The following is a 25,972-nucleotide window of genomic DNA, read 5'->3' as shown; positions in this document are numbered from 1 at the left end:
TAAGAGCTCTATATTAAATATAATTACAGTTTTTAATTATTTTAATCATTTAATTGCATGCGTAAGAAAATTTTTAAACACAGGTTCTTTTCAACCATGTTGAGACTAGTTCTGCCTGAACTAGGATCATCCTTCTTGTGGGAAGTCTCTTGAATTAAGAACAGTATTAAAGGTTGCTTCACCACACTGTTTGAGTTGAAATATGAGCTCTGGCCTTCCGTGAAGTTGTTCAATCTTTTCTCTGAAATTTGTGTCAGGGTTCCCCTTAGTTAGTGAACTCGCAGGCTTCTGTTTTCTCTGCATTCCGTGTGCTGCACGTCCTGGAACCTTCCACTACCTTAACCATCCTCAGAACGTCGGACGTAGTTCACTGGCTGGAAGGGGAGAAGATCTGCAGCTCCTTAGTTGCAGGAGTTGTGCTGAGGTCTGGAGTCCTGGCGGCTACTCCGGGGTGAGCCCTGCCAGCTTGTGGCTGTGCTCTTTGCCAGCGTGGCCCTCACGCCACCGTGCTTCTCTCAGCCCGGCGCCCTGCCGGCCGACCCCATCCTCTCCTTAGGGATTCTGATTGGACGGCAGCTCGTGTAGCTGCTCCTCGCCAGGTCCTGCAGGGTCCTTCTCGTTCATCTTCACCCCTCCCGATAGAGTCACACCTGCATGCGTTTGCGAGAGTTCGGGTGTGTGGAGGGGATGCCTGGTGAGGAGGTGGCCCGGGTACCTCCGCAGATCCACACTCCCCTCCCGTCCTGGCGGCCGGGCACGCGCGCTGTGCAGACGCGAGCGAGGGGGGGCTGGCGAGGTTCTCGGGAGCCGCGTGGCTGCTTCAGAGCGGAGACTCCCAGCCTCCTAATGGTTGTACTGCTTTTGAAGGTTCCAGGTGTGTGCAGCACAGTGTGGGACTCCGGGAGTGTGGATCTGTGGAGGACGCCAGTTACAAGTAAGTAGCCTGGTTCCCTGTGCCCGACTCGGGCAGACCCAGGTCTCAGCAGAGGACCGCGGGAGTCTCGTGGTGTTTTGTGTTCAGACCTAATTAGGGACTAGTGTTCGGAATTTCTGCTTCAGGTGTCATCTTGGGGTCGCTAGCACCTGGCACGGTGGCTGACGCAAGTGGGTGATAAGTCACGTTTGCTAGATGAATGGAAGGACAGCTTGTGAGGATTGTGTGTGTGTGTGTGTGTGTGTGTGTGTGTGTGTACACGTGCATGTGCATGTGTGTTATGCTTACAAGTAAAAACTTAAAAAAATTGTGTTTTGTTGGTGCCCGCCACAGGACTTTGATAATACCATGCTAAGCCCATTTCGTTTGCCAGTAGGTGCATGAGTTTCAGTTTTGTGGAAGAGAAGGCCTTCCTTTCTTTGCCCAGTCTGTCCCAGATGTCTTCCTTTCTGTTATATCATTAGCTACAAGGGGAAAATATTATAGTGTTTTGTTTTGTTCTCCAAAGAAAATTAAGGTGTCCTGCAGGATAAATTAGTATTTAAAGGATTGCATGAGGTTGATTTTGATTGCCTGTGTTTCAGAATAGGTGAACGTAAGCAAGAGTTGTCAGATGTTACACTGTGGAGCTGGTCGTCGCTCAGTGGGTCCCGTTTCATTCCTCTCTCCAGGCTGGTCTCTGGTCCTGGATGAGGACAGTGTCCTGGAAATTCTTGTCTGAGTCTCCTTCTGCACTGGCAGCGGTGACTGGGCCTTAGGGTCACTTTTTCACTCTCTTTTACGGCTTTTTCTCTGTTTACACTTCAGAAGCAGAGTACATTTACGTGTAAGGACATGTAGATATTTACAAAAGCCTTGCCATAACGTTGGAATCAAAGATACTGTGATTTCCTTGATGCACTTTCACAAGCTTAGGCAATGTGAATGCCGATTATGACAGATTTGTTCCTTTATGAAAACTGTCTTCCCGTGCGAATAACATTGGACTTACCTACTTTCCCGTTTTGCCTTTTCTGTAGAACTTAATGCCACAGCTGGAAGCCTGCCTTTGACAACACCCATGTCCCCGTCTGCCACATCTGCCCAGAACCTGGTCATGTCCTCATCGGGAGTGGGGGGAGAGGCCAGCGTCACGCTGACCCTGGCTGACACTCAGGGTTTGCTCTCCGGGGGGCTGGACACGGTCACGCTCAACATCGCTTCTCAGGTGGGTTCCTGTGTTCCCCCCGCCCCACGGGGTCGTCCCGGGGAACTTTACTTATCACTTTCCTGAGTGTGTGTTCTGAATACGCTCTTTCAAAGCTGAAGTGTTTTTTTTTCTTGATTAAATTGAAAAAGTAATTGGTTAAATGCAAAGTGGGGAGTACAAGAAAATGCAGACAATACAGAAAAGCATTTTAAAAAAATCCACTACCCAAATGGAACTCCACTTAACGTTTCTGAGTGTGTGTACCCTCCTAAACCTTTCTGTGCATACGTACAGATGCGTATTTTCTAACTTTTACAGAAATGAGCTCACGTGTATCTCGTGTAGTGTAAACTTTTCCCCCTCTCGTTAATTATATTGTGAATATCTTCCCATCAATGATTTTAGCAGTGCAGACATTTGTAATGACTGTACCACCGTTCGTCTTATAGATGAGTTTACTGAGGGGCACTACGTTGCATCCAGGGTTTTGTTATTAGTAGGGTGGAAATTCGTATGCTCTTTATCACTTATGTTCTTAGATGAATCCCTGCAGTAGATGTGCTGGATAGAAGGGTGTACATTTTAGATAACGCATTGAGCTTAAGATGCCGAAAAACCTTTCAGAGCTTAATTAGAAAACTCATGAGAAAGGATGATTAATTACAGTGACGAATCCCTCTAGTAAAGTGCTGTCAGAGTTTCGACAGCAGACCTGGTCCCTGTCTGTGCGTGTGCCTGGCTGTGCGTGTCCCTGGCTGTGCATGTCACCGGCTGTGCATGTGCCCAGCTGTGCGTGCCCCTGGCTGTGCCTGTGTCTGGCTGTGCGTGTCACCGGCTGTGTGTGTCTCGCTGTGCATGTCGCTGGCTGTGTGTGTGCCCGGCTATGTGTGTGCCCGGCTGTGCGTGTCCCTGGCTGTGCGTGTCACCGGCTGTGCGTGTCTCGCTGTGCATGTCGCTGGCTGTGTGTGTGCCCGGCTATGTGTGTGCCCGGCTGTGCGTGTCCCTGGCTGTGCATGTGCCCAGCTGTGCGTGTGCCCGGCTGTGCGTGTCCCTGGCTGTGCGTGTCGCTGGCTGTGTGTGTGCCCGGCTGTGCGTGTGCCCAGCTGTGCGTGTGCCCAGCTGTGCATGTCCCTGGCTGTGCGTGTGCCCGGCTGTGCGTGTCCCTGGCTGTGCGTGTCACTGGCTGTGCGTGTGCCCGGCTGTGCGTGTGCCCAGCTGTACGTGTGCCCAGCTGTGCATGTCCCTGGCTGTGCATGTGCCCGGCTGTGCGTGTCGCTGGCTGTGCGTGTGCCCAGCTGTGCGTGTCGCTGGCTGTGTGGGTGCCCGGCTGTGCGTGTGCCGGGCTATGCGTGTGCCCGGCTGTGCGTGTCCCTGGCTGTGCATGTCGCCGGCTGTGCGTGTGCCCAGCTGTGCGTGTCCCTGGCTGTGCATGTCGCTGGCTGTGCGTGTGCCCAGCTGTGCGTGCCCCTGGCTGTGCATGCCCCTGGCTGTGCATGTGTCTGGCTGTGCGTGTCCCTGGCTGTGAAGAGGCAGGCTGGGCAGCGGAGTAGACGCTCTCTTGCTCTCCTGGCTGGAGCTTCGTCTCCACTCTGGGCTCTCACTGTGCAGGGAAACGCTGACGGCTGTGGCATCCAGAGCAGGGTCTCTTCTGATCCTGCCACAGGTGCGTGCTGGCTGTTTTGACTGCGGGAAGATGGGTTAGCTCTTCTAGGTCCTCGCTCTTTCCCTTTGTAGAACAGTGATGTGTCCTCTGCTCGCTCTGGGCTCACGCCCTGTGAGGTCCCCTGCAAGCATGCCCGGCCCTTTCCCCAGGGAACACGTGGGACACTGCACATGAGGGGCTTCTGTCCCGGCCAACCAGAACGCTCCCTCCCAGGCGATTTTGACTCTGCAGCCTGGGACCCCTGAGCAGTTGAGGGGGAACCCTGCTCCTCTCAGCCAGTGCTCAGGGGTCTACAAAATTCTTGTGCACTTAGGGAATGAGAATTATTACAACTTCCACCTCAGTGTAAATGAAATATAGCGAAGAAACAGACTGCAAGTAATAATGCAAACCAAAAATAAGTGACTTCTAGATGATGCCATTTTAGCAGATTCAGGTCATCATTTCTGTAAGTATAGCTAATTGTTGAGCATTTATTTTATTAGGCACTTGATCTTTGAATCAGGGCATTTGCATTAAGAATACTTAATATTAGCCTTTGAAACACCAACTGTAAGCTAGTAAATCACATCGTATTCAGGATTTTTTTTAAATTAAGCTTTTTTATTTTGAGATAATTGTGGATTCTCAGGCAATGATAAGAAATGATACAGATCCCATGGACCCCCTACCCAGTTTCCCCAGTGGTAGCATCTTGTAAGACCAGGGCACCGCACCCTCCAGGTGTTGTCATTGGCAGAGTCAGGACGCAGAACACGCCCATCCCCACAAGGATCCCTCGGGTTGCCCTTTTAGCCACATCTGCTTCCCCTTCCCCCGACAACTGCTGATCTCTTCTACAGTGTCGTCGTTTCAAAACAAAAAGGAATTGTAATTTCCCCTTGATAAACCTGTATGAGCTAAGAGTCTCAAATGTCTTAGCTTTAGTTGGGAATATATGAATTTATTGAGCCAGCACTGATTCAGTTGTATCAGAATTTCTGGCCAGCAGTTGTATTTGTTCTTGATTAATAAAATAAGGAAATGTGAATTTATTAATTTTGATTGACAAATTTGATTAATTTTTCAAAATTGGGTACCAATACTGGGTACCAACTGTCTAATCAGAGTGGGGGCCAAAGCCAGCCACAGACACATAAAAGTGCAACAGTAACTGCTATTTGAAGGTAGCAATATTCAACTAACTCCCCTATGTAAGGGGGGTAGTGGACATGATGCTTTATTAGGGTACATAGGAACTTTTCAATCCATCCCACGTTTGTGTAAGACAATTGGACTGATGGATGGAGATACCTAAAATATTATTTCACTTTTTAAAAAATTGCCTATGGAAAGTAAAGAATCTTAATTTAAGCTCTCTTTTTTCTAGACTCTAGATGACTTTGTACATTTATTTTCTGCCCCATATACCCCATATTCTACCCCGTTGCCTTTGTTTCCCCATCTGCCTTGGGTAGTGTCTTTCCAGTCAGAAGCGCATCTGAAGTTCTCTGATGGAGGGAGTGTTCACAGTGCCATCTTGCCCTGTTTTTCATCCCCCCGCCTGCTCCTCAGCTCTTTGTCTTCCCTGTTGGAGCTCAGCTTGTGTCAGTCCCGTGAGGACATCGGGCCGCAGGCTTCACCTTCAGCTGCAGGGTCCCAGCGACATGGGCCATGTTCTTTATGGTCGTGTGACCCCTTACCCCTTTAGCATTGTGTATTGATGGGGAGTCTTCATATTCATGGTTGTGAGTGAGTGTTTTGATGATGTGTGAAATACGCTTAGAATCAGCTTTAATTGTAGCAGTTCAAGTTGTATTCTTAGTATGGAGCCAGCATTTGCAGTACAGTGTTGGTTCCTTTAGGGTGAACATGGTCTCTGCACTCACCCCCTGCATCACCCTCACCACATCCATTCTCTCTCTCTCTCTCAGATTCACAGTCAGTTGATAAAGGTGTGCTGGCGTGGCAATAAGACTCAAAGTAGTTTTGTATGGTATAGCAAAACTGTATGTCTATTTTTAAACAAATGTTCTTTATATATATATTTTTTTACAAGGTTACTGAGATATAATTTATATATCGTAAAGTTCACCCATGTATTTAAAGTGTGCAATTTAATGGTCTTCAGTATATTTGCAGAGCTGTACAACCATCACCATATCTAATTTTAGAACAGTTCATCACCTGAGAAGAACCCTTGTCCCATTAGCAGTTAGCAGTCACTCCCCAAGTCCCTCCCTCGACCCCAGATCCACCCCACCCCTGCAGGTCTCCCCCAGCCCCTGGCAACCCCTGATCCACTCTCTGTCTGTAGATTTGCCTATTCTGGGCACTTCCCATAAATGGAATCATAAGACTCTGGTCCTTGTGACTGGCCTCCTGCACTGGCTTGCACACACTGTAGCCGTGTCGTCATCATTCTGTTTTATTGATGAATACTGTTCCGCTGTATAGCTGTACCACATTTTGTCTGTCCGTTCATCAGTTCATGGATATCGGGGTTCTCTGCCCGTTTGGGCTGTTGTGAATAGTGCTGCTGTGGACATTCCTGTACAAGGTTTCAAGTGGATGTAGGTTTTCGTTTCTCTGAGCGGAATTGCTGAGTCATATGGTGATTCTGTGGTTAGCGTTTGAGGACCAGCCAGCTTGTTTTCCGAAGTTACTGCACCATAAGAGATCTTTTAAATTACGACTGGATTTGATCATGTTACAACTTCTAAAGCAGTAATCACCTCTGCCAGGGTCAGCAGTTCCCAGCCTTGCTCACGGACCCCGCTCTCTCGGGCCCTGGGGGTGCGGGCTCGCCCCAGGTCATTCTGGTGAGCCCCACTCCACAGCCATCGGCAGCCTGTGAAGAAATCACCTATCAGGTACTGCACACGTTTTATCCACAATCTCTCATAGTTTTCAAAAAACGTAGCTTCAGAAGGGATGGGTGGAGGGTCCTGGGGAGTCCTGCATGGCCAGGCTCGGGGCCAGCCTGAGGAGGTGTGTCTCCCGAGGGAGGCAGGTGCTGAGCAGGGAGGACCCGGGGGTGGGGGGCTAACACTGTCTCTCGTTTGTTCCATGATTTTCCAATAATGCAGAAATCTAGTTTTAAATTTATCACTATCTTCTTTATTTGCCCACTGATCAGATTGCACGTGGCCACTTACTTGCCTTTGTTCTTTTTGTAGGATTTCCTGTAATACCTTTGCTGATTCTTTCAAGTCTTGCTATACTTTTTCATAGTATACACATTCACGTGTGTGTACATGACCTATTTGTCCTTTGACTAGTCCTTTTTCTTAAACGCAGTTTGGCAGCGGGGGTGGACAGAACACTTAGTAAATGATAGAGTTCCACATATAAAGGCCTAAAAACTCCTGGAAGCTTTCAGAGAAGTAAAGATGAGGGGTGAGGACCTCGCCCACAGTGGACACGGCAGTGACTTGGGGGCCGGGTCTGCGGCTGGGCTCCCAGCCGGTGCCGCGCTCCACTCCCTGGAGCCTGCCCGGTCAGTGTGCTTGAGGCGCGCCTGAGCCGCCTGTTGCAGTGGCTCCCGCGGGAGGCCGAGAGGCCGGCCGCCTCCCACAGATGACAGCCGAGCTCGGGGGCTGGGTTCGGGGCGGGGGTGCCTGTTCCCCTCGCGCTGGTTCCGTCAAGCCGGGATTTCTGACCCGCTCCAGGTGACGGACGTGTCTCCTAACCTGGCCCAGGGTGGGCAGCCCGAGAAGGAGGGCCGGCTGCACCAGTGCCTGGAGTGTGGCCGCACCTTCGCCTCGGCCGCCCTGCTGCTGCACCACAGCAAGGAGCTGCACGGCCGGGAGCGCATCCACGTCTGCCCTGTGTGCAGGAAGGCCTTCAAGCGTGCCACGCACCTCAAGGTACGCCCCCGTCGCCCTCCCGCCAGCGTCGCTGCTCTTCGCTTAAGGTCAGAGGCGCTGCACGGGCTTAGGACTCAGTGGGGTCAGGACTCTTCCTAGTGAGCGACACGGTTCCCATCTCTTTTCGAGGAAAGGCCCGTGGAGGTGAACATATTTACAGATCACCTTGAGATGCCGTTTCTCCCATCGCGGGGACACGTATGAGAGCTCTGTCGGCACCTATGAGCAGGGCTCTGCGGAAGCAGGAACTTCCGTGATGGCTGGCAAGGCTGCAGAATTGGTCTGGCGTCCTACAGGGGAATTAGGCGATACCTAACCAAGCGATAGCGGCTCCCACCGCGAGAGCCGGCACAAAGGCATATATGCCCGCCCAAGCTCAGGGTTAGGTCAGCGTTGTTCGTAGCTGCCAGTCATTGGAGGCAACCTGAGGGTCCCACTCTGGGACGTCCACACGGTAGAGGAAAGAATGAGGAAGGGTACTGTGATGTGACTTCCAGGGCCACTGGTCAGGGGGAGTGTCCCGGCCTGTGACTTCTGGGCCAGAACCCCTCCTCTGCTGCTGCTTAGTTACCAAAAGCATGAGAATCCTGTGACGCCTGATTGCACAGTGAATCCCGCACTTGCTTTTTCAGGGCCTTTAGAGGAGGCAGGCAGTCAGTAAACTGAGTTTCTGTTCTCTAGGCCTACATCTGCCTGCACCTCTCACCTCTTTTTCTACTGTTTTCTGAGATGAGAAACCCCAGTATTAATGTGTTCTGAAAAGAGGACTCCGTGTTCGTTTTTAAAAGCAAAACACTGACTGTCAATTGGAGTCTTCTTGCAGAGGCTGCAGCCCGAGGTTGGCGAGGTTGGCGAGTGCTACTTATGACTGAGGGACCCCCAACCCCGTCCGACCTCTGTGTGAATTTGACTCTGTCGCTTAGAACCTCTGTGCTCCTGGTCAGGTCATGTAACATCTACAGCTTCAGTTTCCTACTTTATAAAATAAGGATGTTAATACTTACATTTTATGGTTATTTTGAGGAATATAAAGTACTTAAGCACTGCACTTAGCTCTTAGTAGACAGTACAGAAATTATAACTATACTAATGTTACAGCCTGATAGAGAATAAATCCTTTTAAAGAGGGAAAAGAATAAAAATGGTTAAAGAAAATTTAAGATGTTTAAAATCATATATGTTACTATATATGACATAACTTTTCCATAAACATCTAAAGTGGTGTGTTATACAGTTTGAAATACTAAATCTGGCATTTTAAGACCTATAAGTTACTTTCTCTTGATGACCTTCAGAAATCTGGAATTTTTTAAAAATTACATTGTGCCAGAAAATAAGGAAGTCCCCATCACACCCACACGCAGTATATGACGGGATCGTGTCAGGGGGACACGGGGGCAACTGAAAGAGTTCCTAGGGGCCAAAGCTGGAACAGCCGGGGCGAGAAAACAGAGTAGACTTGGATTATAGCCCACAGTGCAAAACCTCCACGGGTCGTTACTGGTGGGAACGTGACCGACTGAGCACGCTAGTCTCCCGTGCGGAAGAATCCCGAGTAGCCCCTGTGGACGCTGCCCCCAAGAGGGGATGGCCCCGCTCCTTAGGGGCGAGCGGCAGCAAGGGCACGTGCTGGGAGGGGGTAAAAATGGCCGCCCTTCCCTGGAGGAACCTGACAGACGCTAAGCTGCGTGATCAGAGTCGGTGCCAGCAGTGCTGGTATTGTGGGATGGAAATGGCACGGTACTCCCCATGGCCCACAGCCCACAGCCCTGGTCTGGTGATGAGGAAAACGTCAGACACCTCTCAGTTGAGGGACATCCTGCAGAATACCCACCCGGTCCTCTAACAACTGTCATGGTGGCCGACAGGGAGGGAGGCCGAGACACCGCCCCGCCCAGATGCAGCCCAGGGGCTCCGGGGGAGCCTGGGTCTCCCTGGCAAGCTGCAGGCCCGGCCTCCCATCCACTGGGTACCACCTCCGACTCTGCTCCGGAACGCCCACAAGGGTCCTGATTGGAGGCGAGCCTGTGGTCCTCCTCCCACTGACGGGCCTTTCTGCACTGGTTTTTCCTCTCCTGTTTCCAGTCTGTAAAGTTCTGTTACGATCTTCAGTATTCTTCACGTGTGTGTTTGTCTTTACCAGGAGCACATGCAGACACATCAAGCCGGTCCTTCCTTGAGCTCTCAGAAGCCGAGGGTGTTCAAATGTGACACTTGTGAGAAGGCCTTTGCCAAACCAAGCCAGCTGGAGCGACACAGCCGCATCCACACAGGTGACCACGCAGCGGGACCCCGGTTTAGCAATCTTTGCCGCAAGCCGCTGGTTGGTGAGAAGATAAGATGCAGTGTGTAGATATTCATTTATGACGCAGCAAGTTACTTGTGAAGCAGGGGCTGCTTGTTCAGTTTTTTCCTAATCATGCGTCAGTTTATCATATGCAGCCAACTTCTTCAGGCACAAGCTGTTGTGTTGGCGTGGCGAGCGCAGGAAAGAGAGGCTCTCGGGCCAGCGCACCTTCCCGGCCCGTCTCCCTCGCGTATCTTCAGAGCCTTCTCTCCTGGCTTTTCCTGTCACCGCCTGTCTGTCAAGTTCGCCTTAGGGAAGACGACAACAGGAAGGGGCAGCCCCCGCCCCTCTCTGCCTCCTGGCCCGCCTCGGACAGCCCGCCTCTGTGCCCTCTGACGTGCGCGCACCGCCTCTCGTGGCCTCGGCTGCTCCCGCGGGGACCGTGGCACCCGCGCCCCGCCTCGGGGTCCCCCGCGGCCCCCGGGCTTCCTCCTCCCTCTGCCCCTCCGTCTCCTTGGGACTACGGGCTCGCCTCCCACCCTCGCTGGTCTTGCCGGCGCCCCGCAGGCCTCTGTTCACCCTGCAGCCGGGCCAGAGCCCTCGGAGGCTCCCCTGAGCACCGCGGCAGAGCCCGCCAGGCCTCCCTGGGCCCCCGAGGCCCCCGGCCACGGGCAGGTCTCTCCGCCATCCAGCTCTCTGTCTGGCGCCCACCCTTTGCCCGGTGCTCCCTGGCGGGTCATCGTCTTCCCAGCCCTTCTGTCCCTTTGCCGGCCGTCTCTGACCCACCTTCACACGGACGCCTCCTCCCGAGAGGCCCTGCCCCGCTGGTGCCCCGGCTGGCGTGAGGGCCTCCTGTGTGGTCAGCAGGTGCCCGGCAGCCCTGCCCGGCCCGCGGGCCGTGCGTCCTCAGGGATGCCCCTTGCCTGTCAGTGCAGACCCGGTGCCCACGGGGTGTCCAGCAAGTAGCTCTTGAGTGAAAACCAGCCGTGCTGTTACTTCATAATGCATTCATTCAAAAGCATAGTTAAGAGAAATGACTGTTTGCCGTTTTTAATAGCGTAGATGCACGTGAAGGGTTTGGCATGTGTGTAAAGTGGGCACCTTGTGGCTGTCACTGGGGCCACGTCCCTGCTCACATGGGTGGCCCGTCCTCACTCCGGCTCCTGATGTCTTCAGCTTCCCTTTCTGTCTCCAGAGAATCCCAGCTTCTAAGGGCGGTGTGATTAGAGTGCGCCCGCAGGGTAATCGCCCTTTTGGTCACCCCCAGTCATCTGACTAGCGACCTGGTTCCTCTGTGGCCGTTCTTTTTTCTCAGGCATGACGTCATCATAGTCCCAGCCCCAGGGTTCAGGGCAGGAGACCTTGGGGGGCCATTTTTAGGACTCTGCCTGCCCTAGGCGAGCTGCAGGAAGACCTCCTTTGTCGTCGGCTGTGGAGGGACACCTGGGGGCTGAGGACCAGGTGCTCCCGGGGCAGCCCTGGGGGTGCTGGCACGTGACCCCAAGAGGCAGCCAGGCAGAGCAGTGGGAAAGAACCTTCTAGGCCAAGGGGAAAGGCTGTGCCAGGCCCTGGGGCAGGAAGGGACCCGGTCCCTGGGACTTGGAAGTGGGTGCGTGACAGCGAGGGGTGGCAGGACTGCCAGGGCCGCAGGGGGTGGAAGCAGATGCCGCGTGGGGAGGGCCGGGCTCCGCAGTGTGGCCGTAGGGCAGGCATGCACCTGGGCAGGCTCCCAGCAGAAGCCACGCTTGGCAACTTTTCCCTCCATTTGTCAGTTTCCACATCAGCTTGAAAGCAATTAAGTACCATTTGAAACATATTGTGTAAATCATGCTTTTAGTCAATTGGATTTGATCGTCCCGTGTCCTTAATGTGTTTTTGCTTTTCTGCTCAAAATGGATTAGAAACGTTTTGTTTGAGCCACATGTGCTCTACCTTTATTTCTGGGAGCTTCTAGGACTTTCCGTAGCTTTTGATCACGGTGTCTTTCGTGGCTCCCCATGGAGTGGCCTTGCTGGAACCCTGCAGGTTAGCATCCTGAGCGAGGAACGTCCTCAGCCTGTTGTTGAACTCGCATCCCTTCTCCGGAGTTACTGTGTGCTGTGTGTGCTCGTCGAGCGCCGTCTGTCAGGGACGCTGACCGTGCTGTCTGTCCCCAGGGGAGCGGCCGTTCCACTGCACCCTCTGCGAGAAGGCCTTCAACCAGAAGAGCGCGCTGCAGGTGCACATGAAGAAGCACACGGGGGAGCGGCCCTACCGGTGCAACTACTGCGTCATGGGCTTCACGCAGAAGAGCAACATGAAGCTGCACATGAAGCGGGCCCACAGCTACGCGGGTGAGGTGTCCTGGCCGCATGGCGAGCAGCGCTCTGTGCTGCGCCCCGCGGGGTTTACCCCGTGTCCCCGCCTCAGGCTCAGGCTCAGGGTCCGGGTCGGGCGAGTCTGTGCCCTGTGGCTCCGCAGACGGGCCTCCGTGTCCCCGAGCTGACTCCCCGACATTGGTGCCGGCAGGGCGGGGGCGTCCCTCTGTCCGCCTTGTTTCCTGTGTTGTCCAGGAATGCCCGCGCCCTTTAGGGAGACAGGCAGGGGCGGGGGGCTTGGCGGGGGGCATGGAACGCAGCCCGCGGAGTGTCTCCGACAAGTCAGGGAGGGTTACAGCCTGCGTCTCGGGCTCACTCTGCTGCTCTAGGTGCTGTGACCACGAGGGGAGTTGGACGGCCTGAGCGTGGCGGGAGTGGTGCCCAGGGCTTTCCGGGAGCCACGGGGGTAGGACCCTTCGTGTTGTGCAGTTTTTGAGGAAGAGGAAGTTCTAACATCTACACGCTAGTGCTTTGTGCTTTACTTTCTGTTAGAAAAATTGTGCCTGTCGTTATCACTAGTATTAATTAGTAATCACTCATCAAGGATGTCATATTAACATAGCCTTTATGAGCATAGGGAACAAGCGCTGTGTGCGTTCATATTCAAGTAACAGTAATTGTCGTCACCGACGGAATTATGAAATCTGCAGCTCAGATGGCTCTTTTTTCACCAGGAAGGAAAACAAATCAACTTAGGAATTTCTTGTCTCCGTTTAAGTTGTCCTTATTTAAATGTGAATCATTTTGTGCGAGTGAATGTCTGGGACTCTTTCTTTATCACCACGGCAGGAACCTTGCAGGAGCCCGGCGGCGCCCAGGAGCACGGAGGGGAGGTGCTGAGCCGTGTTCTCCACCTGGACGAGGTGGTGCCCGAACCCGCGAGCGAGTGGCAGACCCTGGCCAACGTGTTCTGACGCAGCCTGACCCTGAGGACGTTTCCAGAGCGAAGTGTGGAGAAGAACAAAACACTTGGGATTTCTGTTTTGAAGCCTCAAGTGTTAAAAATGTTACCACAATAGCTATAAAATTTTTAGCTATAAAATTATCTAAAGAATCATTGACTTTCAGAGACTTCAGGAAGAAAGCTGGGAAAGATGGAAGCACGTTGCTGTCGTTCATCTGCAAATCACTGAACTCAGGTACTACATCAGCAGTCTCACCTACTCCGTGGCCAGTGCGTCTAGTTAAAAAGAAATTAACTGGATCTTACTCTCATTGTAGTGTGATTTCTTTGTATTAGCAAAGACACAAGTTAACGTGGAAAAACCCAGATAGGTTTTCCTTCATGCTTTCTGTTATAAGAAGCATAGCTCATGAAACAAACATAAGATAGGTGCATGAAGTTCGGAAAAAATGTTACAACACGCAGGGAAGTTTTTTCCATCTTCTTCTCTGTGAATTTTGAAATTAGTAGAAATTGACTCTAACTTTTAGTCTACCATAAGTTAATATAACTAGTACCTTGAGAGATGGCTGGACCAGTTCTCTCTCCATTACAAATATCTAATCATTAGTGACAGGAATGCAGCGTCGGGGGCGCACACCCGGGGAGTAGAGCAAGCCTGACACGCAGGTGAGGGTCCAGCTGTCCGCGCGGGCTGATGCCACTCGCGCTGCCCGAGCTGGTAACTCGGGTACACGGGTCGGCTACCACAGAAAGCACAAGCCATGCGCTGCAGGTCAGAAATCACAGACTGGCCTCCTGGGAGCAAAGGGACTGCAGCCCTGTCCGCCTCAGTAGTTAAGAGCGTATTTGTGCTTTGAGGGTAAGGACCTGTATGAGCCCCATGGTTTTCTCTTCGTGCATAAGCAGGTGTATTTTTTATTTCAGGGAATTCTTTAGTATCATCAATGGTGCCACGTTGAACATGTCCCAAACCAAATCCTTCCCCGCCCTGGGGCAGAGTGTGTGTCGTTCCCACAGCATTCCAAAGATGGAAACTTCTTTACTTCATGTGAATCTCTCCTTTGAAATTATTTATATGTTCTATATATAAATACATATGTACATATACAGATATATGGGCCTCTGTGTGGCCGAACAGTATATTTTGTAAATAAGCACTAGTCCCAGTTACAGAGAGAGCGACAGAGTTTTTACCTCCCAATGAGCACTTCAGATCAGTATTGTATTCGTTTTATTAATAAATGGATATCCTTGTCATTGTGACATAAAGCTGGGGTTGGTTTTTTGTTTTTGTTTTTCCTGAAAAATAATCGCCTTTATTTTCTCTCTCATTGCCTCGCTGGTTTCAGAAGAGAGCAGTTTTATTATATAAATATTGTGTGGACTTTGTATATTAAGAGAGGAGCTCATTTCAGATTCCTGAAGAAAGAGACATTTCACTGTTATTTTTTGAAGGGGCATCTTTTGATTTTTTGTTGTTGTTCACGCTTCTGGAATATGTATATAAGTAATATTGATAGTGATATAAAACCTTTTGTTATGTGAAAATATTTAAGTCAGAAAACTGTTAAATAATATTACTTTTTTTTTTTCAAACTGCTTTATGTATTGTATATTTTTTTAAGGGAGGAAAAAAAAAAAAAAGCCTTATTTGACTTATTCTTGTGATGCTGGACTTGTATATCCTGAGGTTTTTCTTGGATGTCAGTGTGTATACCTGGCTGCAGTCTGTTATTCAGAATAATTGTAATTGCGCCAGAGTTTAAAGGTTCTGCTTTTAATGCACTTTTCTTTTATAATTTTGTATTAAACTATTTTAGAAATGTTGATTAATTTTGGTGAACAAATATCTCCAAAGTTGAAATGATTGAAATCTTAAAAATTTTGTTCTTGCTAGGTTATTTATTTTGGTTTCAGCATTAAATGTCATCTCAGGTCAGTCTCTAAAAGGGGTTTGTTTAATTCCTAATTGTATAGAAAGCATAGTTCAGTGAATTGTATTGGTGCACTGCCCAAGTAAGGCCTTACCAGGTGAATCTAAAGCCTACTTTTATTTTGGTTAAAGAAAAAAAAAATCTATCAGTAATTCGTTTTGTGAGTTTTCTCAGTTTATTATCAGGCAAACACAAGACATTAATGTATTCTTTTGATTTACTTCCTAATTATAAAAGCTGCTTCTTTGCAAGACATTCCTTGAAACATAAGGTTTTGTAAAGACATAATATCACTTGAACTTTTTGGTGGAGTGGAGTACAGGTTGATCTTTATACTTTACTGGTTGATAAAAAGTCTTCTGACAAGAGATTTCTAGTCTCCTGCATAACCAGGGTTTTGAGGATAGATAATTGTATTTTTAAAAATATCTCATCATAGCGTATCTGCTTTGGAAATAACAATAAATAAAAAATGAAGTTAGGAAATGTGATTAATTTTTTTTCTTTTAAAATATTTAATATAAAATAGTTTGGCACATGAATTCCTTTCAAGCTCAGGTAGGTACGTTTTTACAGAAAAGAACTTTAATGATATTTTCCTGTACCTCTGCACTTGATGAACGCTACCCTTGCAAGGTTTATTTGCAGATCTTCAAACTAAAAATCAGGATATGGTGTGATGACAGGCAGGCCGTCCGTGTTAGGTAGCAGTGTCTGTTGTTTTCACTGTTGCCCATATTCAGCGGTATCCTGGTCATTTAAATGCCTTTAGAAAGGGCATGACTGTCTTTAACTGTCTTCTGTGGTAAAGTAACGGTGAAGCTCTTAAGTAAGCGGAAGGATTGTGTTCCCTTCCCACCGATGATACTGAACTGGAAACTGGGATGTGGCTCTCAGGGCGCTGGGGAGCAGGAGGGAGCTGCACAAGTGGCCGAGTCTGCGTAAGATCGGCGGTAGATGCAAATGGAAACACCTTTGCAGAAATGTGCACTCCCACGCCCTGCCCCAGGCTCTCCTTGTCCCCCTTAAAGGCAGGCGTTGTGGTTGGAGGGTCCTGCAAGAATGGGGCTCAGCCTGTCAGTTCATCAGGAAGTCCCTCAAACGTCTCCTTATCCTCTGACAGCACGCTACTGACAGAACGAGGAGAATCGGTCCTAAAGTGAGTAGTTCCCATCCTTCCGTCAAGTTTCCATCTCATCCAGTGTCAGCATTGAACTAGCGAGTGTTTCTCCAGAACAGTATTCTGTAATTCCTGCCCATTGCCGTTCGTGAGCTTGAGTTTTACAAGAACAGCAGTATTTATGCGTAAGAGGTGCGTGCATTAGTACAGGGGCGGAACTCGGAAAAGGAGGTGGGTTTTTGTTCTTCCCACGGAGTTTCCTCTTTGCAGAAGAATATTGATAACTCATGAAGATACACATTTTTAACATTAAAAGATCGTCACTCAGATTTATCTAAATATGAAATAGCTAAGGTGATTTTTATTTTTTCCTGGGCTTTGCTCAGAGAATGGTAAGAAGTTTGCAGTTCTTATTGCTTGCTTGTAGGAAGAATATTGCTCTATTAATGTTTAGAATACGGCAGGTGGGGGAAGGAGGCTGTTCTTTCAGAAATGATCAGATTGTGGCCCATTTGTTTCCTCTGCTGTGGATTGCAACTATTTAAAATGGCCCAGCCGAGTTTTTCCAGAATGCGTGGCTTTTTGGTGGTGTAAGATTGCTGCTGATATTTAAACACAGTCAAGGGCATGAGTTTACGGTGCGTCTTGGGCTTGGGCAGAGCTGGGGAGTCAGGCCTTGGGGCCTCAGGTCAGACCAGCCAGGGCGCTGATGGGCCGCCTGTCTTTGGGCAGCTCGGTTCACTTCTCTGGTCTGTAAAATTAGTTGATTAGATGTCTTCCTTCCCAGCTCGAGGACCTATTCTTAGCCAGTGTGCTGTGGTGTATCGGGAAGTAGTTCTCCAGGGGTCTGTCTCATTTCTGCAAGTCTTAGGGGTAAAGCACTGGCCACCTCTGCCCCACGATCTCTTCAAGGCAGTTTGAAGAGAACACGACCTCGGGAGAGAGGACGTCTTCCTCCAGAGCCAAGCGATGCTTTTCTTACTGACCTGTGTAATCAAGGTATGTCTCACCGAGGCAAAGGTCAGGCTGGCTTGCTGTGTGTTTATTGGAGACTCGGGTTCCCAAAGCCCTGCTTCCTCTCCCAGGACACGACACCCTGCGTGCAGGCATCACCTGGCCCGCTTTGGGCTGCGTGTGGAGGTCGGGGCCTGGGAGCCTCGGTCTCCTGCCAGCGCCCGGGAAGCCGGCGGGTCTTCTTCTAAGCCGGCAGGTGGGGAGAACTTCCCACGTTTCGCAGTTGTTGGCAGTGTGTTACCGGCTCAGCGTACTCTATGAGTGGAAAATTTTTCTTACACGTGTCAATGATTAATTTATTCTGCATCATCCACAGTGTTGTCCCTGTCACTGAGGATGCGTTACTGTCACACAGCGCCTTTAAAGTGCTAAACCCCTCTGCTCTCTAAGGAAGAAGTGGAAAACGGGGCAGCACACGGCCCCACCCTCTCCTTTCTGCCAGTAAGCAGGGGCTTCCCTGATTTTTAAATTCTCGACTGACCAGAAGAGATGGTTCTGCGCCACTAGTTCAGTATCAGAACAGAGAAATTGCAGGTCACCCTGCTAACTGGCTCCAGGGGAAGAAGTTCTTACGGGTTAACGCGAAGTAGCTCATCTTGATGTTATCTCGGCCAGAGGCGGACAGCAGCTGGCCCTCTGCCCCCTCGTCACCACGCAGTTTTCTAGGTTCTCTCTGAATTCTCTTTCTCAGGTTTAGTAGTCCGAAATCTTTATCCTTCTTGTGTAAACTCTTCGAAGCAGTTTCAGATTTACAGAAAAGTTGCGAGAGTGGCACAAAGAAACCTTCATATACTCTTCAACAAAGACCTCTTTCCGGTGCTGCCGAACGTGGGAAGGATAAGATCTTTACGCAGCAGACCCGGCGCAGGGTCGTGCCGGCACCTCCACCCTCTTCACCCGGGACGCCCCTCCCCATGGCCCCGTGGCTCCCGTTACCCTGGCGTCTGGGAGCCGGTTCAGCAGCCGCCCCCCGCCCTGCCCCCGCCCTTCCGTGCCTTCCGGTTGTTCTTTCACGGTGGGGGGGAAGTCGAGCTGAGAGGAGGCTGTGAGAGGAGGACCTGTCACCCTCCCCCCCTGGGGACAAAGTCAAGATTGTCTGGGAGGCAAGCAAGAGCCCGACTGAAATCAGCATGTTCCTCGAAAGTTAGGTGGTTGATTCTGCTTCCAGGGCAAATGCCGTCAAAGGACGTTGCTCCAGGGTCGTGCACTGGAGTGGACACCCCACAGTGGTTACCCGTCCCTCGGCTTCACCGGGCTGTGATTGCTCACCTCCTCCTTACGCCGCTTTGCTTAGGATTCCCTGACTATTTGCTATTTACAAGAGAAAAATCGCCATAGAAAATGCACTGAGATGCTTCACTTCATGTTACGTTTTTGGGGAAAGAAGGAAGCGTACTCACTGCAAAGTCCTATGGTTTAATTAAAACTCTTGCCACATGGGGGTCTAGGACATATTTGTCGCTGCACGAGAAACACACACCTGCTGTGGATTAACTGGTGCCCCTCCCTACACAGATCCATCTGCTGGAGCCTTCACTCCCAATGTGACAGGACTTCTAGGAGCTAATTAGGGTTTAAGGGCGGTCATGAGGGTGAGGACTGGTGCCCTCGTAAGGAGAGACACCAGCAGTGTGTCACGTGCCCAGAGGAGAGGCCGCGGGGACCCAGCAGGCAGGCGGCATCTGGAGCGTGGCCCAAGGAGAGCGGCCTCCCCAGAATCCCCCTGCCAGCACCTTGGCCGTGGGCTTCCAGCCTCCAGAACCCCGAGCAAAGAAAATATCTATTGTTTCAGCCCCCCAGCCGGTGGTATAGTGTTACGACAGCCCTAATAGACTTAATTAAAGGCTTGGCGCTCTCGTTTTCAGTTGCTACAAGAAGGCTTTTCTTTCCCTATTTCAGTGTTTTCCTCAGGCCCCAGTTCTCTCTCCTCCCAAAATCCCAATTCCAATTTACAGCCTGCACCCGAGTTATAAAGCCAGCCCCATGGATTGAGCCGACATCCTCTCCGCTAACCTCTGACCTGCTCCCGACCTCGACCCTCCCTCCAGAGGTTGTTCCCGCCGGGCTGGGCACCCTGGACCAGCTCCTCGGACCATCGTCCGCCCGGATGGACAGCAGGCCACATACGGTTCTCGGTCTGGACTGAGTGGCATGGAGGCGGCTGTGCAGATGGATGCGATATCTTGGAAAGCGTGATCGCCGTGGTTTCCTGTCCTGGTGGGAAGAGCCTTTCTTGGTTCAGCAGGCCCTCCCGATACCTCTAGACCCTGCGAGCGACGGTCCTCGGGGAGAGCACAGTGAGACGAGGAAGAGTGTCCCGGCTGGGGTTCCAGCACCCGCTTCTCTTGGAGCTCCGCCTGGTAAACTGCTTGCCTTCAACTTGAGGGGCGGGTAATGCAGACCGGCTTGGATAAATGCTCAGTGAGAACACCCCTTCCGTGGTTCATTTCCTATTTTGCGTCGTTTTATTTTAGTGTCACATTATCATGGTAAACGCTGTGTTATTCTAGGACACCCCTTGGTTTACCATTTAATGCATTTTCTCTATATGTAACACTAAAATAGACTTGCCAACTGGAAGAGCAGAATTGAAAAGATGTGATGTCTTTGCATGCTTTTCCAAATTCCTCGGTCTGAAGGGGTTTGGGGGTTGGCATGGCTTGGCGTCTGTCTACCCCGTGGATGGGGCCTCAGGCTACCGGGCGGGGGGCGGCTTTTATTGTCGGATTGGAAGTGCGTGGCACGCTTGAGCCTGGGTGCTCCCTGAGGATGGCCGGTGTCACCCCACAGGCGACGGGGAGGGCGCTTCCCTTGCTGGGATTTGTGAGTTTCTCAGGGCTGCTCCTGAGACGGAAGGGAACCAGTGGTTTGTTAGAAGGAGAACAAAAGATTTCCATTTACCTTTTTGAAAGATGATTCTTGTAACCCAAAGCAACTATACATAAAATTTCCAGTATCACTTATCTTTGTCATCTCTCTGCGTGGCAAAAAGTCATTTTTCAAAGATTCTTCAGTTCAAGTTAACGGGGACTGGTATGCTGGTAAGATAGTGAAATGTAAATATACTCTAAAGGATTGTTTAAAGATAAATTAAAAATTATTTTCCTTGTGAGTCAGAGACTCAGTGCCCTAACAGCGGCCTCTACTCCACTTTCTCTTATTGATACACAAACCATCTGATGGTAACTCACCTCCTCAAACAGGTGACGAGAGGCAGCTCTGTCCTGTGACAGTAAGACGCCTACTCCCATCAGCTCTGAGTTTTGCTCTACGTGGGCTCGCATTCCACAGACCAGAATAAAAGCCAAAGAAGACGGCCATGCAAGTATCATTGAAAGTGTATTATTTTATTTCAATATTCAAGAACAGTGCTTACTTTCCACGAGACCCAGGGTCACAGCTCTTGCTGTTGGGTGTAGCCACGAATGGAGGTCACTCAGTCAACATCTCAAAGATGCAGTGTGTGTGTGTGTGTGTGTGTGTGTGTGTGTGTGTGTGTGTCAAGCAGTTTGGAGGTTTTGTTTCGGAAATTTTCTTCCTTTTTTTTTTTTCTTATCCTCTCATCATTGAGGCTATATATTAATAGACATTAAACCCACACGAAACATTCAGAATTAGAAGCGGATTAAAGAATCGCGTTTGGGCGTTACGTTGACTAGTCCTCATCTCCGTCCTAGCGGGGCTGACGCCAGTGTGCGGGGCTCCTTGGAGGGCTTGTGGGAGAGATGCTGAACTCAAAAGGCGGGAATCAGTAGGTTACGGGGGGCGGGGGGAGCGCAGGAGATGTCAGCTCGCGTTAGGAAAGAGCGGGATTGGAGGACCTCTGCCCATCCCCACGTGCTCGGCCGGCGATTCCGGAAAGGCCAGCGTACTCGTCGTCAGTGGGTTTCCGGGAGGAAGCGGGCAGGACGGTTACGTTTCCGCCGGGGGTGGGGTGGGGGGGTTAGTGTTTGCCGTGTGCACCGCCGTGCTGAGCTAAGCCACCTGTCACCTTCGCGCTCACGGTGACCAGCCTGCCACCATGAGGCTCCCCGGAAACTCCTGCCACCGCTCCGAGCTGCGCCACCTCCCGGCCGGCCGCCGGGCTCGGGTGGAAACAGGTCGTGGCGAGGCCGCTCTGCTGCCCGCCGAGCCTGTGCCGTCGCCGCCCGGTTTCCCAGAAGAGCCCGGCCCGACTCTGCCCCCGCGCGCCCTCTCCGCCCGCGCCGATCCGGCTCATCCGGGTGTGTGAGCCGCGGCCACCACGCGGGACAGTCCCCGCTGCCCGCCCGCCTGTCACGTACCAAAGCGCCCGCCGCCAAGCCGCTCCGCGCCCAGCCGATCGGTTAGAAGGGGAAGGGCTTCGGGGGGCGAGCAGCGGAGGCCGGGAAAGAAACCAAAGGAAGCTCGGAGCCGCACGGTCTGCGCGCCCCGCGCGGTGGTCCCCAGGGCCGCGCCCCGGGCCATCGCGGGACGGGGGGCGGCGACGGGGTAGGGTCGCCGGCCCCGGCGCTCGGGGGACGTCACTGATCTCCAAGGGCGAGGGGACAGCGGGGCGGCCGGCCAGAAGCCGGCGGGCCGCGCGCGGGGCCTGCTGTGCGCTGTCGCCAGGGTTAGGGGGCAGTGGGTACGCTAGGGATCTACGGCTCGCGGTTAACTTCCAGGCAGTTGTGTTAAGAAGCTGGGGACGGACGGGATTCCGGGACACGGGGCAGGGCTTCAGCGTCTCGCCATTGGGGACCCCGAACGGCCGTCTCGTCCTCCCTGAGAAAAGGAAACAGAGGGTTAGGAGGGCCGGCGCCGCCCGGCCGCCCCGCTTCCTTGCGGTCACCGGGTCGCCAGCCACGGGGCCTCTTTCCTCTGGGTCTGTTTCTGGAGATGATGTCGCACGGGGCAAGTCTTTGACCCCACGTCTCCAGCATCCTTTAGCCCGTCGGACCTCCGAGTGCCACAGGGCAAATAGGACGCAGAGAGTTGGGGTCTCGTCTGAGAACGTTGCATTTTCTGGGCGTGAAAATCTCAGCTGATATATTCCCAGGTTTCGAAGGAGCTCGTTTCCTCGGCTGAGATCCCGGGGACCGAGGGAAGCGGCCCGTGAACGACGACAGGGACAAGCCCCTCTGTGGGAGCTGAGGTGCTGCCGTGACGGGCACACGCTTGCTTGGGCCGCCGCCAGGGAGGGGCCACTGCTCAGCTGGTCTCCCCAGGGACAGTCCCCTCCCATGAGCCCTCTTCTGCGTCACCAAGAAACCCAGCCTCCCGGAGGGGCTGGCCACTAACTCCGACCTCGGTCTTAAAACATGTGAATTGACATGTTTTCTGGACAAATACAATTTGCAATAAAAAAAAAAACAAGAGTTGGCAGTCGTGGAGGTGGAGACGGCTGGGCGGGGACAACTGCGTCCAGGGAGCGTGGCCGGGCATCGGCTCTGAGAAGGTGGCACTTGTCACCCCAGATGTCACTTAGATTAACTCGGAAAAGGGCGCTTTTTTTTTTTTTTGCCTTTGAATTTTCATTCAAATTTTAGTCTCTTTGGATTTCCCTTTTCTCTTAGGTTATGGATGAAAAATTGATCTCTCAAAGATTCCCTTGAGACTGTGAGCCCCCAGAGAGCAAGATAGACATGAAATACCCTGTTGACCAGATGACAGACGGGCACCGATTGACCTGACCTCGTCCACGCCTCCGTCCCTCACGTTACCAGAAATAAGGTGACGGACGCACGAGGGCCCCAGATCCTTATAATTAACGCAGTCAGCCAGAGAGATGGTAGTTCTGATTTCTTGGGGTTTTGCTTTTTCCAGAAACATCCCTATGTTGCTGAACAACTCACCGGAGGAATTTTATTTTCACAAGCGAGAAGGTTTGTGGAATTCTAGCCTCTGAAGATATGAGGAATCACCCAGAGACGCTTTGTCAAAGGGGCTTTGTCACCTCTGCCTCAGGGCCACCCTCCTCAGCAGGGACTCGGGTCCGGTCCCGTGTGAGCCCGGCTCAGCTTTGCGTGCTCGGTCCTCAGAGCCGCTGCCAGAGAAGCCCTGATCCAGTCTGCCCTGGCCCACCTTGCCCTGAATTTCCCACAGATTAACCTGTTAGGGCTCCCTCGAAAGTGTGAATTATTCCTGCGCAGGAGCAGAACCACGGCCCCATCTGACAAAGTACACCTGTGCTGAGACGGATTCAGTTCCCCCACACCCTTGGCCAGACAGTTCACGGGAGGCGCCACTGAATGTCCTCAGGGCTCCTTGTGAAATGAAAAATGGCAAATTTGGGGGTTTTATTTTCTATCATTGTGCCTACAATTTATTGAGTGTCTCCCGCGAGCTAAATCCGTGACATCTGCTTCCTCTTGTGAACAAGCAAGCCAGCCTGGAGGAAGGCGGCGTTAGCATCCCCCTTGCCTGGTCGAAGGAGCCGAAGCTCAGAGAGGTTGCGTGATTTCCCCAAAGTCAGCCAGCCAAAGGCGTTAGAACCCCTGATGAGGAGGGAAATCGTCCTAACTGCAGACGTCTGGGTTCAGCCCTGGGACATTCTTGTTCAGAAGACTGGGGGGACCCAGACATGGTCTGGGCATTGCAGGCAACCTCCCGGCCAGGCTTGGGTCACTGGTGGAAACCCTGCAGTTCCGGGTTTAGACCCAGAGCTCCTCCGGGGTCTGCATCCTTGCCATCTCGCTGCTACGTTTCAGAATCGAGACACGTATATTGTGATGGTCTCTGTTGCTTGGACGTTTGAGGTAGAATTTATTTCCTTATCAGATTTGCCTCAGAATTGACATTTTGAAGAGCGGGTCCTGCCTATGGTTTTTTTGTTTGTTTGTTTGTTTTTGTGTTTGTGTTTTTTGGCTGCGTTGGGTCTTCATTGCTCCGCGGGCTTTCTCTAGTTGCGGTGAGCGGGGGCTACTCTTCGTTGTGGTGCGCGGGCTTCTCGTTGCGGTGGCTTCTCTTGTTGCGGAGCACGGGCTCTAGGCGTGAGGGCTTCAGTAGTTGTGGCTCGTGGGCTCTAGAGCACAGGCTTAGTTAGTAGTTGTGGCGCACGGGCTTAGTTGCTCCATGGCATGTGGGATCTTCCCGGACCGGGAATCGAATCCGTGTCCCCTGCACTGGCAGGCGGGTTCTTAACCACTGCGCCACCAGGGAAGTCCCTGCGTTTTATCTGACATTAACCAACTTAGCCATGGTTTACTCACCACTCACTTCACGTATTTAAGGTTTTTCTTGAGGAGACTAAGGCTCCTCAAAGCTGAGTCCTGCTTCACATCACCCACAAGTGTCCAGCATCTTCCAGAATCTGGGTCATGGGGTCCATCTGTGCCGTGTGTATATCCCGACCACCAGATACACCACACATGGGACTCGATATTGAATTAAAGATTAGGTGACCAATCAATGAGTCTTTGGGTTCCTGACCAAATCTTTCCACCATAAGTTGTAGACTCTCGACGTTTTAATGAACCAAGTTGGAAGCCCACTTCTGCAGGTCAGAGGTCAGAGGTGATTCAGGTTGAGGAGCCGTTGTGCTTTGCTGGTGGTGACTGAGCCCTTGAGACGGGGCACACGGGGCTGTCAGATCTCTTGGTGACACGACCACGCCACGTACCGCGGGACCTTCTCATGTTAAATCACGTGTGACCTGATGTGACCCCAGCAGGTGTTCCCCAGGAGACGCTCCCATTCTCATCCGAGCTCATGAACACCTGGGACAGGAGTCCGAGGAAACTCCCGCCTCCCCCAGGTGGCCGCCGGACTGAGCACACGCGGGGAGGAAGCCGCCACAGGGGGTGAGAGTCGGGCTGCGTTTGCCTGCGATGCTGACACCATGATGCTCGAGGACGCAGGACGGTCCCAGTCTGGGGACCGAGCATCTGGCTCCCCTCCTGCGGCCGGATCACGGCTTTCCTTTACCCGCAGCGAGCATCCGGCGGTGCTGAGCGCATCGTGGGTGTCATGTGCTTACAGCGCCGCGCCTGTCATAACAGATGGGCTCTGCCTTTTCCTCACTGGCGTCCGTCTTCCGTATGACGTTTCTTCCAGCTGGAAGAGGAGTTGACTGGACCCTCTTAGCGGTCAGGGCTTTGGTCGTAGTTGGATGTCGACAGGGAAGTGATGGCCTGTTTGGATGAAGAGTCAGCGGAAGTGGCGGCTGGGCTGTTACTCTGACGAGAAAACACGGGACCCGAACACGGTGACTTTTGTCCCTGCCCAGCTGCCCTGTGAGCACGGTTCTGTGCCAGGGATGGCAGGTGCCCTCCTGGAGCTTCAAATCTGCGTGGACACGGCCCCAGCGGCACGGTAGGCTCGCCGTGGCTCCACGGGGTCATCCCAACTCCCGACCCCCTTCCAGCTCTAAGCCTGAAAAGCTGACAGGTGGCTGGAACCTGGGCTCAGCCGTCAAAGCCCTGGATGGGCAGCCGCGGAAATGCACACGGTCTTCCTTGCTCTCTGGTCCAGGAAGTGCAAAATCCGGTCCCGTTTTTGCTAGTTTCTGCCAGATGGTCTTTCAACATTAGAACATGAGTCACACCATGTCACTAGATCCCGGGGACCTCCCCATTCAGGGCCAAGGTAAGAGCGCTCAGGAGGGTCCCAGGACCCTCTGTGGGGGGAACCCCTTACCCCTCCGACCATTTACTCGGTGCCGCGGCCGCGGCCGCCTCTCTCCTCCGGGACCCGGCCAGGCCACCCCGTGCTCCGTCAGCGGTCCGCCAGGAGCCCTGTCCCCGTGCCAGGCCAGCCCCTC

The 25,972-nt window shown here is 52.1% G+C and overlaps 2 protein-coding genes across 26 annotated transcripts in view; one reads left to right on the top strand and one right to left on the bottom strand.

The window, feature by feature from the left end:
- The window catches only part of ZNF236 (zinc finger protein 236), a 98,735-nt gene extending 83,125 nt beyond the window's left edge, over window positions 1-15,610 (top strand). For 14 of the 18 annotated variants that reach the window (XM_082417739.1, XM_082417735.1, XM_082417728.1 and 11 more), the window contains 6 exons: window positions 1,954-2,141; window positions 6,510-6,638; window positions 7,437-7,634; window positions 9,778-9,907; window positions 12,078-12,254; window positions 13,068-15,610. In XM_082417739.1, the coding sequence (XP_082273865.1) occupies window positions 1,954-2,141; window positions 6,510-6,638; window positions 7,437-7,634; window positions 9,778-9,907; window positions 12,078-12,254; window positions 13,068-13,192 (947 nt within the window). In that variant the 3' untranslated portion in view covers window positions 13,193-15,610. The other 4 variants (XR_014251907.1, XM_082417724.1, XM_082417730.1 and 1 more) reach the window with 4 other exon arrangements.
- A 4,969-nt stretch (window positions 15,611-20,579) lies between these two features.
- The window catches only part of MBP (myelin basic protein), a 110,458-nt gene continuing 105,065 nt past the window's right edge, over window positions 20,580-25,972 (bottom strand). For 6 of the 8 annotated variants that reach the window (XM_082417748.1, XM_082417752.1, XM_082417747.1 and 3 more), the window contains one exon: window positions 21,811-21,996. In XM_082417748.1, the coding sequence (XP_082273874.1) occupies window positions 21,952-21,996 (45 nt within the window). In that variant the 3' untranslated portion in view covers window positions 21,811-21,951. Of the gene's footprint in view, window positions 21,997-25,972 lie in introns of all 8 variants that reach the window. The other 2 variants (XM_082417746.1, XM_082417745.1) reach the window with 1 other exon arrangement.

The sequence above is a fragment of the Balaenoptera physalus genome (genome assembly GCF_965194825.1).
Source record: "Balaenoptera physalus genome assembly, chromosome: 12".
In the NCBI taxonomy this organism is placed as follows: Eukaryota; Metazoa; Chordata; class Mammalia; order Artiodactyla; family Balaenopteridae; genus Balaenoptera; species Balaenoptera physalus.
Note: the sequence above shows the minus strand (reverse complement) of the source record. Positions and strands in the feature narration are given on the sequence as shown.